General features: G+C 40.4%; 1 protein-coding gene across 1 annotated transcript; it reads left to right on the top strand.

Annotated features, from left to right (window-relative positions):
• The first annotated feature begins 3,636 nt into the window (after positions 1 to 3,636).
• Positions 3,637 to 6,738, top strand: LOC115986923 (glucan endo-1,3-beta-glucosidase). The gene is made up of 3 exons (XM_031110353.1): positions 3,637 to 5,034; positions 5,725 to 6,049; positions 6,385 to 6,738. The coding sequence occupies exons 1-3, from the start codon at positions 3,976 to 3,978 to the stop codon at positions 6,522 to 6,524; spliced, it is 1,524 nt and encodes a 507-aa protein (XP_030966213.1). The 5' UTR covers positions 3,637 to 3,975; the 3' UTR covers positions 6,525 to 6,738.
• The last annotated feature ends 12,905 nt before the right edge of the window (positions 6,739 to 19,643 follow it).

The following is a 19,643-nucleotide window of genomic DNA, read 5'->3' on the forward strand; positions in this document are numbered from 1 at the left end:
GTCTCCCCCTTCGAATTGGGTGAAAGTCAACTTCGACGGCGCAACCTTCGGTAACACTAGCTCCGCAGCCTTAGGAGCGATAATTCAAAATGACTTGGGTCTAGTTATGGTTGCTTTTACACAACCATTCCACTGCCTACTTCTGTAGAGATGGTGGAAGTGTTGGCAGCTCGGGGTGCCCTATGTTTCGCAAAGGATCTCGGCTTTAACAAGGTAATAGTGGAAGGAGACTCAGAGATTATCATAAAAGCTCTCAACAGTGGTGGCCTGTCTTCTTCTAGCTTCGGTCACATTGTCATGGATATCAAGGTGATGTCTTCATCGCTTGGGAATGTGCTCTTTAGTCATACACGCAGACAGGACAATAGAGTTGCTCATGGAATGGCCAGAATGGCGTGTAATTTTGTTCATTTCCAATCCTGGATGGAGGATGTTCCTCCAGGGGTGAATGATGTATATTTATTTGAAGTAATTAAATGATTTCCTCCCCCTCTTTTTAGAGGGCGGTTTCTAAAAAAAAAAAAAAAAAAAAAAAAAAAAAACCCAATACCCTAGTCTAAAAGGGGAGGGCTTTGGCTACAATTTTAGCACCTAATTACTGAGCAAAGAGACAAATCAACGTAATTTTAAGCATTTTGACTCCAACTTTAAATGAGGGTTGTAATCTAAGGGTTTTAAAATTGGTTTATCCAATGCATTGCAAATTATATTGTATTGAGAGAAGTTTTAGTTTTTTTACCAACTTAAGATTCAATAATAAATAATAATCTACCATGCAAGTTGAAAACCAACTGTAAATCCCATTAGACCATATTTTCAATGGCTTTTATAATAGGAGCACACCTGTTTTTATCTCGGAGTTTCACTCTTGCTTTTGCCTTACCTTCTATTCTATTAGCAAAGAGAGGATGAGATTAATCGAGGGGTCTTAGTTGGAGATGGGATTGAACAAGATTCAAGTTAAGAATAATCCTTAATTCACTACATGCAGTCACCTCAAATAAAATTCCCTACGCAACTAACACAAAATTCACTCTGCAAAATCATCCCAATTGAGTTTGAAACACCTTAAGGCAGCTTAAACTTGAATAAGAAGACTCAAAATCTTTCTTAAAACTCGAAACATGAAGATTATGATTGAATTTTTTTTCTTTCTAAAACTTAAAAGAAGATTATGATTGATTTCAAGGTGTTGAAAGTTTAAACGATACTCTTCATTGTGATTCTATTCGTTCCTTCCACCTTTGTATGAAAGTTTAAAGTGTGAAAGCCTGAAAGGAAAAGTCAGGGCCAAAAAGTTGGTTTGAAAATGTCACAGATTCATTGACAAATTTTACACCCGTTATGGAAGTTGAATTAACACATGTAAGTGAGGAATCTAAAAGGAGGGAATAAATATGTTCTATGAATTTTTTTTTTTTTTTTTTTTTTTGAGATAATTACAATATGCTGCTAATTCCGCAGCTCGAACCCTTTCTCCCCTAAACCCCCAAGCACTTTGTACATGAGGAGGTGCCAGTTCAGCTACAAAGCCTTTGGTGAGGTATCATGTCCATTGTTGTGCTTTTCTGATATAAAATATAAGTTAACATAAGGTTTGCCGGACAGCAAGCCCCACTTTCTTATCTTTACTCATTAAATATAAAGATGTTTTAGATTATGATTTCAATTTAATCTTTTATTATTTGGGCAATGCCACCTTGTTCTTTGTAATTGGATGAAGTCAATAATTAAGCGGTGATAGCTCCACCATTCCAGCCCCCCGTTTTGTATGAAGCTGCAAATTCTCTATTTACAATATGGATTTATCGTTTAAACTTTTGATTATGCCTAATTTCGAATAGAAATTCAGCTTTGGATTTTTTGACCCTTATGAAATTGATAACTTTTTAATTAATCGAATGTGTCTTATTATAAACAATAGTAACTAAGAGCATTCACATCCCGTATGTAAAAAATATCCTATTTTATCATCTCAAAAGCTACTTTATCAATTATACTATACAATTTTACAATACTCTCAGCATCCCATATTTTATTTTTACATACAACACATTAAAATAATATAAAAAAATCTCTCTCTCTTCTCTCTTCATCTCTATTCTCTATATCTCCGTTTTTCTCTCTTTCTCATCCACCCACCACCAACCCAAACCTAGAACAACCACCCGCCAATACATGCCTTGCTGCAACTTGAAAAAAGCCTTGATTTTTTTTCTCTCTCTCCAATGCCAATTCAGCCATAATCACAAAGAAAGAAAGAGCAGAGATAAAATTCAGCCACCATCCATATCAAACCCATACCCAATTCAGCCATACCCACCTCTTCCTTTAGGCACCGGTCACAACAGGCAAAAAGAAAAAAACACACACACACACACACACACACACACAACCACGCCACCACAACAAAAACCACTAGACACCAACCACAAACCATAAGAACCAAAAAAAAAAAAAAAAAAATACACACACACACAACTCCAAGCCCACCACCATCAAAAAACCAAGAGAAACCCACCAATCTCCACACTACAACCCACTTGACCCACACAATCGATCCATTGATCCAAACCCATCACCTGACCCACCAGATTTGACTCACGGCCTAGGCTACCACTAGATCCAACTCACGGCCCGTATCGCAACCCACGCATTTGCTTTTTACCGGCATGGAGGCCCAACCACTAGCACAAACACAGAGCGAGAGTGAGAGATGAGAGAGCAAGTCAGAGAGAGAGAGGAAGATGAAATACTAAGATGAGGAAAGAGAGTTGAGAAAGAAAATGAGTTTGACATAGAGGAGAGAGAAAGAATAAAAGGGATTAAGAAACAAATACAATAGTCTACAGTAATTTCTAAATGTAAGAGAGCACTGTAGCGAACTTGTAAAAAATTTTAGGTTTACAAGTCCGGGTAATGCATCATTTTGATGGTTAAATGCTAAATATTAGCAACATATGGGATTTAAAAGTTCCAATGTGAATGCTCTAATAATGGTTTTCTTCAATCCTACGCTTGCCACCCAAAGTAGTAATCAAAAAGAATTCTAAGCTTGCACTCTTCTTATAGAATAAATGGAAACTCATCGATAAAGGTTTGCTAAATTCTATGCTTCGTTGTGATTCCTGTCAAGTTCTCTATTTGGTCAAAATGACCAAATAGCACTGTTTTTGAAAATATTTTGTAATCTATCACTGTTTTTAAAATATGTAGGGATCTATTAATAACTGGAAACTTGAGTTTTTCCATGGTACTTGAGTTCTATAAACTTGAATTCTATGGAAAAAATTTGAAATTTTTTTATGGAACTAAAGGAACTTGAGTTCTATAAAAAATACCACAGCAAATTTGAAGGCTATTTTACACGGCAAACTCGTGTTTCACATACTCGAATTTTAAAGGTGATAAATTGTTGAATGTTTCACAAATAATGATAAATCTATACATATTTTCTAAGCAGCGGTATTTAGCTATTTTCGCCCTCTAATCTCCAGCCAATGTACTGCCTACGGCTTCACGTGCATTCCTTTGTTTTGTTTGCATCCAAGTTGGTTCTGGTTTTGAGTTTGTTTGGTAGCCCTTTTACACTGATATATCTTTTCCTGAATGTTGTGTTTGTTTATCTTCGAGGGTAAAAAACCAAAAAAAGAGTTAAAAATCTCGTCGGTATGGTATAACACGTCCTTCCCCATCTCAGAAACGTTGATCACTCCCGCTTTACCCAAATTACTTCTCAACCACACCCATCCCCACTCCACTTCCTCTTCCACTTTCACACGTCTGACAAAGCCGGAGCACAATTCTATATACTTTCCTATATTCCAAGCGCGTCTCTACCACGTTCTTCGTAGATGGTCCTCTACATCAAGCGCGTGCACGTCCTCACCTACAACTAAGATTTAAACCCTCCGCACCTCAGTTCTAAACTTTACCAACTACACCACCACCTTACTCAATCTCTGTCTCTAAGCTATGGCAAAGTTTCCGAAATCACAACCCAAACTTGTCCCACTTCTCCTCCTCCTCCTCCTCTTCTTGTTCTCACCGCGCCACTCCTCCGCCGCTTACTCCATCGGCGTCAACTATGGCACCGTCGCCAACAACCTCCCACCGCCTTCCCAAGTGGCCAACTTCCTCAAAACCCAAACCACCATCGACCGCGTCAAGATCTTCGACGCCAACCCTGACATCCTCAAAGCCTTTGCCAACACCAACATCTCTCTCACCGTCACCGTCGGAAACGGCGACATTCCAGCCCTTTCTAAACTCCCCGCTGCCCAGTCCTGGGTGGCCAATAATATCCTCCCTTTTCACCCGCAAACCAAAATCAACATCATCGCCGTTGGTAACGAAATCCTCGCCACATCAGATAAGAGCTTAATCGCTCACCTTTTGCCCGCCATGAAAGCTTTGAAGTCAGCCTTGGACTTAGCAAACGTGACTGATATTCATGTCTCCTCCCCACACTCGCTTGGGATTTTGTCATCTTCGGAGCCACCGAGTTCGGGTCGGTTCAGACGCGGGTACGACAAGCTTATATTCGCTCCGATTCTCGATTTCCACAGGCAAACCAAGTCACCCTTCTTGGTTAACCCGTACCCGTTCTTCGGCTACACAGCACGGACTTTAAACTACGCGCTGTTCAAACCGAACGGTGGCGTTTTCGACAACGTCACGGGTTTGAACTACACCAACATGTTCGATGCGCAGCTTGACGCTGTTTACTCGGCGATGAAGAAGGTTGGATATGGTGACGTGGACATTGTCGTTGCTGAAACCGGGTGGCCCTCTGTGGGTGACCCGACCCAACCCGATGTGAACTTGGCCAACGCGTTGTCTTATAATGGGAACCTCGTGAAACACGTGAATTCAGGGAAAGGAACTCCGTTGATGCCAAACAGGACCTTCCCGACTTACATTTTCGCTTTGTTCAACGAAAACCTTAAACCGACCACCTCGGAGCAGAATTACGGGCTGTTTAAGCCGGATTTGACACCGGTTTACGACGTGGACATTTTAAGGGATAAGCAGGTAACTTTGTTTGATTATCGGTTATTAAATAATTAATATTCTTTTCTTTGCCTCTCATAAAAATAATTAATATTCTTAGGACATTTTTGGGATTCCCTAGTATATTTAAATTTAATTCCATTGTTATTGTCTTTTAAAAGTCTTTAAAAGCTTTGCCTTTTACCATAGCCGGTAAGTTAGATTCGTAAAGCATCAACAACGGTTGGCAATTTTAGATATATTGAAAAGTATGGGCACATTTATCGAATTCTAGCTGTTAGTCTATAAAGACGGTGCAGTCCTACTTTTTCATTAGACTAAGCTATCTTTTAACGTAATCTAACTGTGCCATATGGCCTAGCTAAATATTGCACGTTTTTCCAAAATTATTATTCTGATCTATGACGACTCTTGTCGGCTTTTACGTAAATGCATAGACATCTTTTGTGGAATACAGGATGTACTCAGCTTTACATTCCAGCTATTGACCAAACTAGCCGTAATAAGCTGCATATTTAATCTTTACTATGCTAAAATGTGATATTTTTGAAGGGGTATTTCGGTCACAGAATTTGTTTCTGACACCCCCTTAGATTTAATCAATCGCAATACACATGGGTCATTGGGGCTATCATCATAATTTAATGCTAATAGATCCTGGAACTAAATACAGTACTTTAATCGTGACCGTCAATTGGTCAATGTGTACAGGCACTGGGTCCCAGTCCTACACCTGGTAATGCAACAGGGCCATCATCATCAGGTGGTGTTCCGGAGGGGAATACTACTACATCAACATCAACATGGTGCGTGCCCAAATCAGGCGCTAGCGATGAGGCTCTCCAAGCGAACATAGACTACGTGTGTAGCACAGGAGTGGACTGTAAGCCAATACAAGATGGTGGGCCCTGCTTTAATCCAAACACTGTGAGATCACACGCTTCCTACGCTATGAATGCTTACTATCAAACCTCTGGTCACCATCAATTCGACTGTGATTTCAACAACACCGGTGTTATCTCCTACACTGACCCCAGTGAGTTTTTACTCTACACCTAGCCCCTTCAAATTTATGTGTAATTAAAGAGTAATAAAAAATTTGGTTTAATATAATTGAATTTAATTGAGGCTTTTAAAAGTGAAATCATGGATGGATTTAATTGAATTTAATTGAGGCTCTTAAAAGTGCAGGATCCTAAGTAGCCGTAGCTAGGTTATGGACATATTTTAAAGGTGCAAAATGCATATCAATGGTTGGTAAATTAAAAAAAAAAAAAAAAAAAATCAGACAATTGAACGTTAACACATCAAAATTATAAGTTAACAAAAATTGAATTCCTTGAAAAGCTAATGTTGTGTTTGGGTGGGCAGGTTATGAAGCTTGTACGTACAGTTTCCAAGCGAAAAAGTTGGAGAGCTCGTTTGCTGGAGGCTCGTTGAAACGTTGTTCATTGGTAAAAATATTTGTTGTATTAGTTTGCTATATGATACTACACTCTTTTACTTTCTAATTTACTGGTTTTTCATTATTGTAATGTGCGTTAAGTTTGTTTGGTGCGTGGGGTAGGTTAGGTTAGCCTTTTTGGGTTACAACGGTTGGGCACCTGGGAGAATTAAATTATTGCACCGATTATGTTGTTTAGAATTTATTTAATATTTAGTCTCAAGAGATCCTATGTATAGTAAATATTTTTAATAAAAATCTTGCACTGAATGTTCTACTCTTTCATTCTCTTTAGAGAGATGCTAAAACACAATTTTTGTTGCAATTTATCCACGTGGCAAATTATAAGGGGGAGAAGATGGAGATGTGGTCCTCGCATTTTCCTTATTTTTATATTTCCTTTACTTTGTGTGCCACTTTAAAGTTTAAACGGTACCGAAAGTGAACGTTGGATCTTACAAAAAAGAAAAAGAAAAAAATGTTAACGTTGGAGAGGCGATGGACTATGCATTTAATTAGATGGAAAGCGAACGTTAGGAGAGGTTTTGTGCAAAATAGATTCAGAGGGTGATTCAAAATAGTAAGTTAGGAACGGTTTGAAAGAATTTGGAAAAGTAGCATCTCGAGTTTTAAAAACTCGAGATCCATCTTAGAACTCGAGTGCTAAAGACTCGCGTTCTGAGTGGGAAAATGCCAGATGGATCTCGAGTCTTTAAGACTCGAGTTTTATGCAAAAAATTTCACCTATAGTGGCGTTTTTAAGCCTTACAGTGACGTTTTAAAGTCCTATAGCGGCGTTTTCCTGCAAAAAAATTTTCTAAGTACCAGGTTTAGGGTGCCCTATAGTGGCGTTTTTAATCCCTATAGTGACGTTTTAAAGCCATATAGCGGCGTTTTTTGCAATTTATAGAACTCGAGTCTTTAAAACTCGATTTTCAGCGCAATTTTTTTTCTCCAAATCGAGACTTAAAAACTCGAGTTCCACCTGGAACTCGAGTTTTAGATACTCGAGATGTTATTTTTCAAAATTGTTTTGAAATATGACAATTAACTAAATTTTTTAATATTTATTGTTATTTTAAAAAAAAATTCAACGTTAGGATGTCCTTTTTCATTTCTTTATATATAAGAAGCTAAACTCAAATTCAAATTTTGTTGTTTCGTCCTGAACTCCTAATGACAAGTGGATTAAACTAAAGACAAGAAAGCGATAGCTGCAAAACTACAAAAGAGCCAAGCCAGCCTGCAAGGCAAAACACAACCCAAATACTACATTAGTTTGTACTTACGCTAAGCCTGTGTGCTACAAGTCTACAACATTACTCGCATATTTTTTCCCTTTATTATATTTGGCCGAATTCTCAATTTGGCAAAATAGGCTCATGGGAGTGCTTGTGCATTTTTGAGTTGATCAATTATCGTGCCAGGCCTGAGCTCAGTGAATTCGAGTCTAAACTCTAAATTGGCCCAAACTTTGACTTAACTAATAACTTAATCTGATTACTCTTACATGTAAAAACCAGAATGACAAATCAATCACTTGGTGGAACTCGAATATAATACCTCAATTTCTACCTTGTTCTTACAAGAAGTGCCAATCGAACTAGCTGGAATTCATTGGCTTGCCATACGAACTTTTAATTGTTAAAAGAGTTGGGGAAAACTGAATGTTTGATTGCATAACTTGAGTCAGTAATTGCTCAGTGATGCCTGCTCTGCTAGGCAAGTATAGCGTTGATGAGCGCCTAGTACTGCTAAACTTTTCAATATTGCATTGAGTAATTGCTTTGTTGAAAATTGATCCAAATTCGTTATTAGATTTTGATTTGGGTTTCCATAGAATGGAAGGAAAGGATTTTCTTGGTGTGGAAAACAAAGAATCCCCATAATATGGAAGAAAAATAAGGTTTTATTTATTTTTTTTTTAAATTTTATTTTATTGAAGTAGCAATTGGGTATTTCTTGTCTATTAAGGAATAGAATTAAAGCCTTATAAATAGACATTGTTGCAAAAGAATTTTGGTGGTTTTTGCCTAAGGATCTTCCCACATGGGGAGAGGAAAAGACTCTTAGAAAAACCTATAGTGGGTTTCTTTAAAGAATAATTAGGTAGATTGTTGGAGTTGAAAGTTTATTGGTGGTTGTTTGCTTTGTAGGTGTATTGGGGTTTTGAGAGTGTGAGTTAATCATTGTGAAAGTTTGAAATTTGGTAGAAGAATCTTCCCACATGGGAATCCTTGGTGCCTTTTGCCCAAGGATCTTTCCACATGGGGAGAGGAGAAGACTTAGAAAAACCTGTGGTGGGTTTCTTTAAAAAGTAATTTGGTAGATTTTTGGAGTTAAAAGACTACATGTGGTTGTTTGCTTTGTAGGTGTATAGCGGTTTTGAGAGTGAGTTTATGCATGTAAAATTCTGAAATATTATATATTAAACTGTAAGTAATAAAGTACAAGGTTCTTTCCACATAGGGATCCTTGGTTGCTTTTGCCCAAGGATCTTTCCACATGGAGAGAGGAGAAGACTCTTAGAAAAACCTGTAGTGAGTTTCTTTAAAAAGTAATTGGGTAGATTTTTGGAGTTAAAAAATTAACTATGGTTGTTTGCTTTGTAGGTGTATGGGGTTTTGAGAGTGTGAGTTTATACATGTGAAAGTATGAAGGGCTATATATTAAACTATAAGTAATAAAGTATAAATATCTGCCTTATATATAGGTAGACAACATGTGTTGTACAAGTAATTTGCACTATGAGACAGTCCATTGGGCTTATATTCTGACAATGCATGTGAGGTTAGTGAGGTTTGATTATGCGTGGTTGTAATTCATATCATTAATAATGGTTTTTGGTTGGTGTTGCTTGTGGATGTAAGCATGAAGTTAGTCAAATCACATTAAATATTTTTTTCTTGTGAGATATTTTATTTTATTGTTCATGTGCATATACTTTCTCTAACCTCAAGTCACCACAATGCTACCAACTATAGTTCCCATAGCAAACAGAAGCATTGTGAATTTTCTCTGTGTCTAGAAGTTGGATTTTCTCTCTAATTTCTCCTACACAGTAGAATTAGGTGTCCCTTCTTAGAAGGTGCTTTAGTATCCTTGGAGTAACACTATCATTCCTTGGCTTGTTGGGTTATTTTTTGGGGGTTTGGGAAATAGGTTGAGTGAGCGTGAGGATGGAGGATTTGGCTCAATCGTGGACTTAGCTTACTCTTCAGATAGAAAGGGGTCAGGTTGTTGTTTGCTTGATGAAGATAGAATTGAGGACTTCTCCATAGCCGCAAAGTTTTTAACTAAGAGAGCCATCAATATGGAGGTCATCGCCAAGACCTTTACCCCGCTATGGAGAGCCAAAAATGGTTTCAAGTTTCAACATTTCAGAGTCCATAAAATCCTTTTCACATTTGACAATAGGGAGGATGTGGATAGGATTTTAGAAGGCAAACCATGGAGTTTTGACAAACACCTGGTGGTAATGAGTCGATATGAGAATGAGTCCCTGATCCAAGATATAAAATTTGATAAGACAAAGCTATGGGTTCAGGTTCATGGAATTTCGATCAAGTATATGACAATTGAGGCAGCAAAGAAAATTTGTAGTGTAATGGGGGAGGTCTTCACATCGACAGATCCAAACCTATATGATGGTGATCACTTCATACAGGTTCAAGTATCCACCGACCTATCCTTGCCTCTATGCCGTGGAAGACTAATATCGATGGGTAAAGGAAAGCAGGTGTGGATTTCCTTTAAGTATAAGAGATTGCCTAATCTGTGCTACTGGTGTGGGAGACTTACTCACAACGACAGAGACTGTGAGCTGTGGATTGACAATGAAAACACACTCACACCAGAACAGCATGAGTTTGAACCAAATCTGAGAGCACCTCCTTTTGTTGCTGCAAGAGAAAGTGTAATCAAGGTCCTTAGATTCTATGCCGTAAAGAAGAAGAAGTGCTTAGGTACACCAATTCATCGTGAGTCATGCCGAAAAGATGGTTTTGGAAAAGGAAAAGCATCGGAGTAATCTCAAAGTGTAACGGCTAGCAATAATGATAGCATTGAAGTTGAAAATTTTTCCTCATCAATGCGTATTGATGTGGGCGCAATTATTAGGGAGGATACGATTTTCCAAAATCAAAATGATAGGGAAATCATGGAGGAAATAAAGACTCCAACTGAAACTGAAACTAATTTGAAAGCAAATAATGAATAGATAAGCTTGGTTGAGGAGTTTGGTGCGGCTAGGTTATTGGGTTCGGGTAAGAGTACTCTCAAATACACTAGAGCACGTGACTACTTAAGTGACAAACCACAACTTAATAAGTCACGTGCTCCTCATGAAGCTAGGGTTCACGGACAACAAACTACTCGTGCATCTGCAACCTGGATCTGTAGAGAGAGAAATAAGTCTAGGGACAAAACGACAACAAGTTCTCAAACTTCAAGAAAAAAAAGAATTGTAGGTGCAGAGGTAGACCATAGCGAAGTGTTGGAAAAACGGTTTCAGGCCTCTCTTAGTGAAGGAAAGACGCCTTTTGTAGTGGCAGGAGCTGGTGTTCAGCCCCGCCAACAGCAATGAGTTGTTTAGCATGAACCTATTGTGGGCTTGGGAAACTACGTACAGGTAGAGAGCTCATAGAAATCATACGGGCAAAAGATCCCTCTATGGTGTTTTTAGCTGAGACATTTACAGATGATGTAAGGCTAGATTTTGTTCAAAGGAATATTGGTTTTGATCATCGTTGGGTCGTGCCAAGAGTAGGAAGGAGTGGTGGATTAGTTCTCTATTGGAGAGCGTCCATTAATTTAATTGTGGAAGGTTCGGAAAAAATTAACAAAGCATACAAAGCCGAAGAGATAGAAGCTCTGGCAGCATTGAAAGCTCTATCGTTTGTGCATGAACTTGGTTTCAGAAGTGTTTTTCTCGAAGGTGACCCTTTTGGTCTGATTCAAGCATTGAAGTTAGAGGAGCATTCTCTGTCCCTAGTGAGTCTGCTAGTAAAGGATGTGAAGGTTTTTGCAAAATTTTTTGTAAGATTGTTGTATTCTCATATTAAGAGAAATGGCAATGGTGTAACTCATAGTCTGGCGAAACATGTTATACGCATATTAGATTTTAAAGTATGAATGGAAGATGTCCCATCACATATTGTTTCTATTTTACAATCGGATGTAGTTGACTTAAGTTAATAAAATCATACTAATTACTTCTAAAAAAAAAAAAAGGTCACCACAATTGATATTAGAGTTTCAGCTGTTCCACAACATGCTTAATTATCCCAACAATTGCAAATAATAGATGGGTAAGGGTTAGCTCTAGTGAAACAGATATGATGCATATACGTTTTTATATCGTGTCAACTCCAGTGCACTAGAGCAAATCTGTGTCCTTAATAGATTATAGTGAGGTGGATGGATGCCAGCAAATTGAGATTAATAGTCCAAAGTATTTAAAAAAAAAAAAAAAGAAAAAGAAAAGAAAAGAAGGAAAGGTCCAAAGTAACTGAAAATTAACTACTCAAGGCATAGCACAATTGGCTAGTGACCATCCTTGTTCTGTGGATAAAAGAAAACTAGGTAATATGAAAAGTTAAAAAGTGAATACCTTTTGATGTCTTTTTATTTGTAGTGCACTAGTGGCAGCTAAACAAGGCAAAGGACTGAGGACTAAGGAGTAGTATAATTTTACATTCATCGTTTGCACTCGATATTATTACATTGTTCTGTGGATATAACGGTAACTCTATAAGGTCCTACTATGTTGGATACGAGTAAAATTGTTTTTGCCAAAGGAAATTTAGATCTCTATCATATGTCATGTTCGGCATTTTTAGAAAATTTCATTTCATAAAAAAAAATATATATATATATATATATATTATAAGATAAGAAATTTTATTCTAGTATAATCTAAGTGCATATATATGTGAAGCTCTTTTCTAGAGACTTGAATCCTGGTTTTTACCTCTCCCACACTCTATAAGCACTTATACTTGTAGAACAACCATTATACCAATAATATGCGGTGGTGTCATTTCATATATGAACATGAAATGCTTGGTTGTAACATTTATTTGATAATTGATATATTAATATGCTATTATTCATTGACATTTTGTACATTTTTGTATAATCAACATATTACATCCTTTTTCCTTTTTCCTCTTTTGCGCTTTTTTTTTAGAATTTAAATTTAATTTATTATTTATATTTCTTGTTTTTTGTCTTTTCATTTTTTTGAGAGAGAGATGTTGCAATTGTCTTGGAAATGCAAGCAAATTAGTGGGGATAACAAAATACCCTCACTCCACTTAGAGCATTAGCATCAGAAGATGCTAATGCCATATCTAAGAGCATTTTAGCATAAATGCACCAAATAACCACTGCATCAGAAAATGTCAAAATGGAGTATTGCAAAAATATTTAGAATTGTGCTGCAGTACAATTCTAAAGGTAGAATTGTACTGTAGCACAATTCTAAAACTTATAATATTTGTTTATTTCCCATTTTTTGACTCTCTCTCTCACTTTGTTTCTCTTCTCATTCCTCTCTCCACAACGGCGTCTCTCTCTCATCACGTCCCTCTCTCTCATCACATCTCTCTCTCACAGTGGGCTTTTCTGGCGTGGGTCGTGGGTTCGGCGTGGAGGTGAGACTGGGAAGTTAGATTGGCGTGGTATGGTGGCGATTTCTGGGTACGTTATCTGGGTTCATGGGTATGTGTCGGCGTGGTATGGTGGTTTGCGGCAGTGTGTTCATGGGTTTCCGGTGTGGTTTGCAGCGGCGAGATCGGTTTGTAGCTGGGTTTGTGTAAATTTTGACTTGATTTTTTTTTGTGGGTCATCTTTTGGATTCGGAATTTGCTATTGGTTTGATTTGATTTTGGGATGGATTTTTTTTTTGTGGGTTCATGGTGGTGGAGTTGGGGGTTGCCGTGGTGGTGATGGTGGTGGAAGGGGGTGGGGTTTTTATTATGGGTCATATGTGGGTTCATGGTGGTGAAGGTGGGGGGTTGTCGTGGTGATGGTGGTGGCCATGGGTTTCGGGGTTGAGGTTTCTGGGGTTGTCGTGGGGTGGTGGTGGTGGTGGAAGGGGGTGGGGTTTTTATTATGGGTCATGTGGGTTCATTGTGGTGAAGGTGGGGGGTTGTCGTGGTGATGGTGGTGGCCATGGGTTTCAGGGTTGAGGTTTTTGGGGTTGCTGTGGGGTGGTGGCGTGGTGGAAGGGGGTGGGGTTTTTATTATGGGTCATATGTGGGTTCATAGTGGTGAAGGTGGGGGGTTGTTGTGGTGATGGTGGTGGCCATGCGTTTTGGGGCTGAGGTGTTGCAATTCTGCAGCACACGTCACTGCTAAGTTTACTCTAGATTCTAGCCTGTCTTGTTTTTTCAATAAGGAGAATCTCCCCCCAGCTTTAGTTGCTGTTTGTAGGGAAGATTATCTTGTATGTTCTTTTTCTCGTTTTTAATGGACTGAAGTTTGTCAAAAATTAAAAAAAATACACCTCTCTCTCTCTCTCTCTCTCTCATTAATATTGGAGCCATTTGATTAAGAGTGACAAAATGCCCATTGTGGGGCCCAAATGATTTATGGGCCAGGCGCATCTACCCGGGGAGAATCCAAAGGCCCAAGCCGAGGAAGGCTATGGCCCAAGCTCGACAAAATAGCCTATGGATACCGCCGAGGATAGCTCAGTCCTCGGCAGACCCAAAGTCCCCCCTGAAAGAGGGGTAAAAACGGTATAGGACTGAAACTTAGAAGAAAGATCTAAAATATCTAGGGAAAGCTGCCCTTACTGCCATTCAATACTCTGAACCTGACAGAGCCGCATTCTTTGGCTTTTACAACCACCCCCAAAGACTTTGAATATGGGCTGATGGGACAAGTATCAATCTTGGAAAGGTTGACCCTATACGTGGACGAAGGACAATGAACGCAGGCAAATATAAAAGGAAAAATAAGTAACCTAAAGGAGGGGCGGGGGAAAAATGGCCAAAAACCGAGCCTCCCAGCCCACCTCCAGGAGAAAGACTCCAGGGGTGAAGGAAAACTTAACCTTGTATGAACACCGCGAAAAACCCACCGCCTGTCGGTCAAGGCCTAGCCTTCCAAACCCACGCTCTACAAATGATATTGTTTGGGCCTTTTTACGTGCAAACCCGACACCGTTAAGGTCCGCCACGAATCGCGTCCTTACAATTGGCGCCGTCTGTGGGAAAGGCTTGTGTGTTGGTATAGGATGTGGGTCGATAGAGTTTCTTTGTTATTTCTAACCGTTGGTTATAGAGTTCTAGTATAAAATTCTGCTAGGGGCTACGTTTCTTGACTAGGGGCTTGGCTGAGGAGCTAACTCCCTCAAAACCAAGGTCCCCCGTAAAGAGCAAACTAGACACTTGATAGCGTTAATCATATGGATAAACTCTAGGGGCTTGGCTGAGGAGCTAACTCCCCTAAAGTCAAGATCCCACAGAAAGAGAAAACTAGGTTTTGGACAGAACCAAGGCATTGCATGGTCCACGGACTCAAGCGCATGGGGAAACCAACTACCTGGATGAAGAAAACTAGGTTTTGGACAGAACCAAGGCATTGCATAGTCCTCGGACTCAAGCCTATGGGGAAACCAACTACCTGGATGAGGAAAACTAGGTTTTGGACAGAACCAAGGCATTGCATAGTCCTCGGACTCAAGCCTATGGGGAAACCAACTACCTGGATGAGGAAAACTAGGTTTTGGACAGAACCAAGGCATTGCATAGTCCTCGGACTCAAGCCTATGGGGAAACCAACTACCTGGGATGAGGAAAACTAGGTTTTGGACAGAACCAAGGCATTGCATGGTCCTCGGACTCAAGCCTATGGGGAAACCAACTACCTTTATGGGGAAACCAAACTACCTGGATGAGGAAAACTAGGTTTGGACAGAACCAAGGCATTGCATGGTCCACGGACTCAAGCCCATCCAACTCCTGGATGAGAAAACTAGGTTTTGGACAGAACCAAGGCATTGCATAGTCCTCGGACTCAAGCCTATGGGGAAACCAACTACCTGGATGAGGAAAACTAGGTTTTGGACAGAACCAAGGCATTGCATAGTCCTCGGACTCAAGCCTATGGGGAAACCAACTACCTGGATGAGGAAAACTAGGTTTTGGACAGAACAAGGCATTGCATGGTCCACGGACTCAAGCCTGGGGGAACCACTACCTGGATGAGAAAAACTAGGTTTTGGACAGAAACCAAGGCATTGCACTCAAGCCTATGGGGAAACCAACTACCTGGATGAGGAAAACTAGGTTTTGGACAGAACCAAGGCATTGCATGGTCCACGGACTCAAGCCCATGGGGAAACCAACTACCTGGATGAGGAAAACTAGGTTTTGGACAGAACCAAGGCATTGCATAGTCCTCGGACTCAAGCCTATGGGGAAACCAACTACCTGGATGAGGAAAACTAGTTTTGGACAGAACCAAGGCATTGCATAGTCCTCGGACTCAAGCCTATGGGGAAACCAACTACCTGGATGAGGAAAACTAGGTTTTGGACAGAACCAAGGCATTGCATAGTCCTCGGACTCAAGCCTATGGGGAAACCAACTACCTGGATGAGGAAAACTAGGTTTTGGACAGAACAAGGCATTGCATGGTCCACGGACTCAAGCCTATGGGGAAACCAACTACTTGGATGAGGAAAACTAGGTTTTGGACAGAACCAAGGCATTGCATGGTCCACGGACTCAAGCCTATGGGGAAACCAACTACCTAGATGAGGAAAACTAGGTTTTGGACAGAACCAAGGCATTGCATAGTCCTCGGACTCAAGCCTATGGGAAAACCAACTACCTGGATGAGGAAAACTAGGTTTTGGACAGAACCAAGGCATTGCATAGTCCTCGGACTCAAGCCTATGGGGAAACCAACTACTTGGATGAGGAAAACTAGGTTTTGGACAGAACCAAGGCATTGCATAGTCCTCGGACTCAAGCCTATGGGGAAACCAACTACTTGGATGAGGAAAACTAGGTTTTGGACAGAACCAAGGCATTGCATGGTCCACGGACTCAAGCCCATGGGGAAACCAACTACCTGGATGAGGAAAACTAGGTTTTGGACAGAACCAAGGCATTGCATAGTCCTTGGACTCAAGCTTATGGGGAAACCAACTACCTGGATGAGGAAAACTAGGTTTTGGACAGAACCAAGACATTGCATAGTCCTCGGACTCAAGCCTATGGGGAAACCAACTACCTGGATGAGGAAAACTAGGTTTTGGACAGAACCAAGGCATTGCATGGTCCACAGACTCAAGCCTATGGGGAAACCAACTACCTGGATGAGGAAAGCTAAGTTTTGGACAGAATCAGGGCATTGCATGGTCCTCGGACTCAAGCCTATGGGGAAACCAACTACTTGGATGAGGAACCAACTATTTAAAAAAAAAAACTATGGCATATAAACCTCAAAATCCATAGGAAGAAAACTCTTCGTTAACAGATGGGTTAATCCCTCGATTGCACGGATTCCCCGGTCTACCCTCGGATCCCCAGTACCAAAGGAGTTGGTGCGGTACGGTGTAATATATTACCCAAAAGCACAATCAAAGTCCCTCGCTACTCGGCTACCCTCTCGGACGAATTATTTAGAGTTTATCGTTCTCGGACATTGGTCTAGCATGCATCGCGCAGCACTCAGCGATTATCCCGGTTAGTTCCAAGAGTTTAATTTATTGAGGATTAACCTTGTTATACTTGATAATATTTGTGAGTTTAAACCAGTAGGACTCTGTGTTAAGGCATTTTTCTGCCTGGAGTATCATTAAAGGCGAGCTTACATTTAATATTCATGCACCAAGTAGTTGTTGCAGAGAAGGAAAGTATGTAAAAAGAAATAAACACATATTTTATTAAGACAAAGGAACAGTACAGTGTACAACGAAAAACTGAAACAAGCTTACATTAAAGCTAACTACGCAAGTAAAGAAAAATACAAGAGAATGAAGAAAAGCCGAAGAAAAAAGGCGCAGATGAGAGATTGGCTACTGTTCCAAGATGTCGTCTAAGGAAACTATTCCTCGACGCTTCTACATGCCCATAACTCAGGTAGCCAAAGAACCCAACTTGGGGCCTGCACCAGTGAAGAAAAGGTGCAGGGAACCTGACCTCAGGCTAACACCATCTACAGAAAAGGTGCAGGGAGCCGGAAGTTGGGGAGCCCTCGCAAAAATTTGCCTGCTACAAGGTAGACGGCGCTGATGGCGGAAATTCCTTCTTCTGACATACCAAAAATCTGGCATGACCAGAACCTACTTCAAATTTTGACTAAAAGAATGAGGAATACCATCTTCCTCCTGTCAAGACGGAGGACTGGCTTGAATCTGTGCCATCTTTGTCCATACCATATCACCTTGAGGATTCGGTGCCTCTGAAGCGTGCGGAGACCTTTCATCCCCATCCGCGCCTCAAATATCTTGCTTTGAGGCAGTGGCACTAGAAAGAGAGATCGTGGATATGGAAGAAATATGGTTCTGAAGGGAACAGGAGAGTTCATGTGCAAGTGAAGTGATCCCCTATCCCATTTATACCCAGAAGTAAACCGGTGGCATTTAATTCACACAGCGTCCCAAGGAACGCTACAGACAAAATGTCTCTGGCTCGATTTCCAACGTCGTCTGCAACCCTGAGGTTAAAGGAGTCTCGAGAAGGCGCACCTCGAACACTGGGACGCCAAAAAGTACCGCGTGATCAAAGATTACGGAAATACCTCTTAATTTGTGGACCCAGTAAATTCGCGGCCCAAGCCCGTTCAGCATATGGGCCCAGGGACAGAACCAAGGCCTTGCATGGTCCTCGGACTCAAGCCCATGGGGAAACCAAGTACAAAAAAGAAAAAATCACAAGTTTTGGACAAAACCAAGGCCTTGCATGGTCCTCGGACTCAAGCCTATGGGGAAACCAAGTACAAAAAAGAAAAAATCACAAGTTTTGGACAGAACTAAGGTCTTGCATGGTCCTCGGACTCAAGCCTATGGGGTAACCAACTGCTCGGATGGGAAAGTCCCTGGCTCAAATACTGTAAAATGTTAAGGCCGATAAAAGTGTTAGGATGATGGTGGGACACTCCGCTATTCGGTAGCCTAAGGGGGCTGTTCATTTTGGCGGATGATATGTCTTTGAATGATTACTTCCTACACCGCATAGAGCATCCAGCTCTAATCCCAGCATTGTTTCGGGCAAGTATCGTTATTCACAGGTACGCATTGCTATGTCAAGCAACTCTGTTAAAGTTATGGTGACATCTTTTTATCAGCAAGTATTTTGGCCTTATTTGTCATCGATTCAAATGCTATATTATTGTGCCGAGTAGCGTTTGCAAATTTAAAAAAAAAAAAGAGCATAGAGACAGAACATGCGAAATAAAATAACAACAATTTTTATTAATATGAAAAGTTATTACAACGTACAAAAAAGAGGCTTAAACAAGCCTATACAAAAGGTGAGCTGCCGAAGCAACACTAACATCCGCAGTACAAATAAGTAAACGGTCAGGCGCCTATTAAACTCGTCTTCAAAAGTCTCTCCAATCTCTGCCTCAATGTTGCTCATACTAAGAGAAGAACCCTCTTTGGAAAAAGTTGAAGGAGAAGGAAATAGTAAGGAAGAAATCAATGAAGAAGATGGAGGACATGAGTAAAGAAGGAGGAGAAGAAGAGAGAAGAGATGAAAAGAAAGAAAAAGGAGCAAAAGAGGGAGAAATGAAAACACCAGGATGGAACTGGTGCTGGGAAGACTAAGAAAGGGAGGCAAAAGGAGGCGCCAGTGAACGAAGAAAGGAAGAAGCAGGGGCACTTAGTCCCTACCTTGATCCTGACTCCCAACACACTGGGGCCATATTAGGTATGCTCATGAGAGCGCGGTTGGTATTGATGATGGGTGTTCTCGACTCAGTCACGCCGAAAGTTTGACGTAACGAGTCCCTGCTTCGGATTTTGGCTGAAAGGAAGATAAGACGAACCTTAAGCCTCCGCCATCCTTGCCCTGACCGAGCCATTTCGAGCTTTATTAGAACATGACGCTTTGAGGAGGGGTATGGTTTCTTCATCATTTGTTATGGTGAATGTACTGTGATTTAGTGTATAACTACTGGGTTAAGTAAACGCTAAGGGAGGCAAAGGTTTTCAAATTTC

Source organism: Quercus lobata, chromosome 1, assembly GCF_001633185.2.
Source record: "Quercus lobata isolate SW786 chromosome 1, ValleyOak3.0 Primary Assembly, whole genome shotgun sequence".
NCBI lineage: Eukaryota > Viridiplantae > Streptophyta > Magnoliopsida > Fagales > Fagaceae > Quercus > Quercus lobata.

Excerpts from the sequence above, each read along its gene's own strand:
- LOC115986923 (XM_031110353.1), top strand. The coding sequence starts at position 3,976 with ATGGCAAAGTTTCCGAAATCACAACCCAAACTTGTCCCACTTCTCCTC. Across the intron at positions 5,035-5,724 it reads ACATTTTAAGGGATAAGCAG|GCACTGGGTCCCAGTCCTAC; the intron begins GTAACTTTGTTT and ends CAATGTGTACAG. Across the intron at positions 6,050-6,384 it reads TATCTCCTACACTGACCCCA|GTTATGAAGCTTGTACGTAC; the intron begins GTGAGTTTTTAC and ends TTGGGTGGGCAG.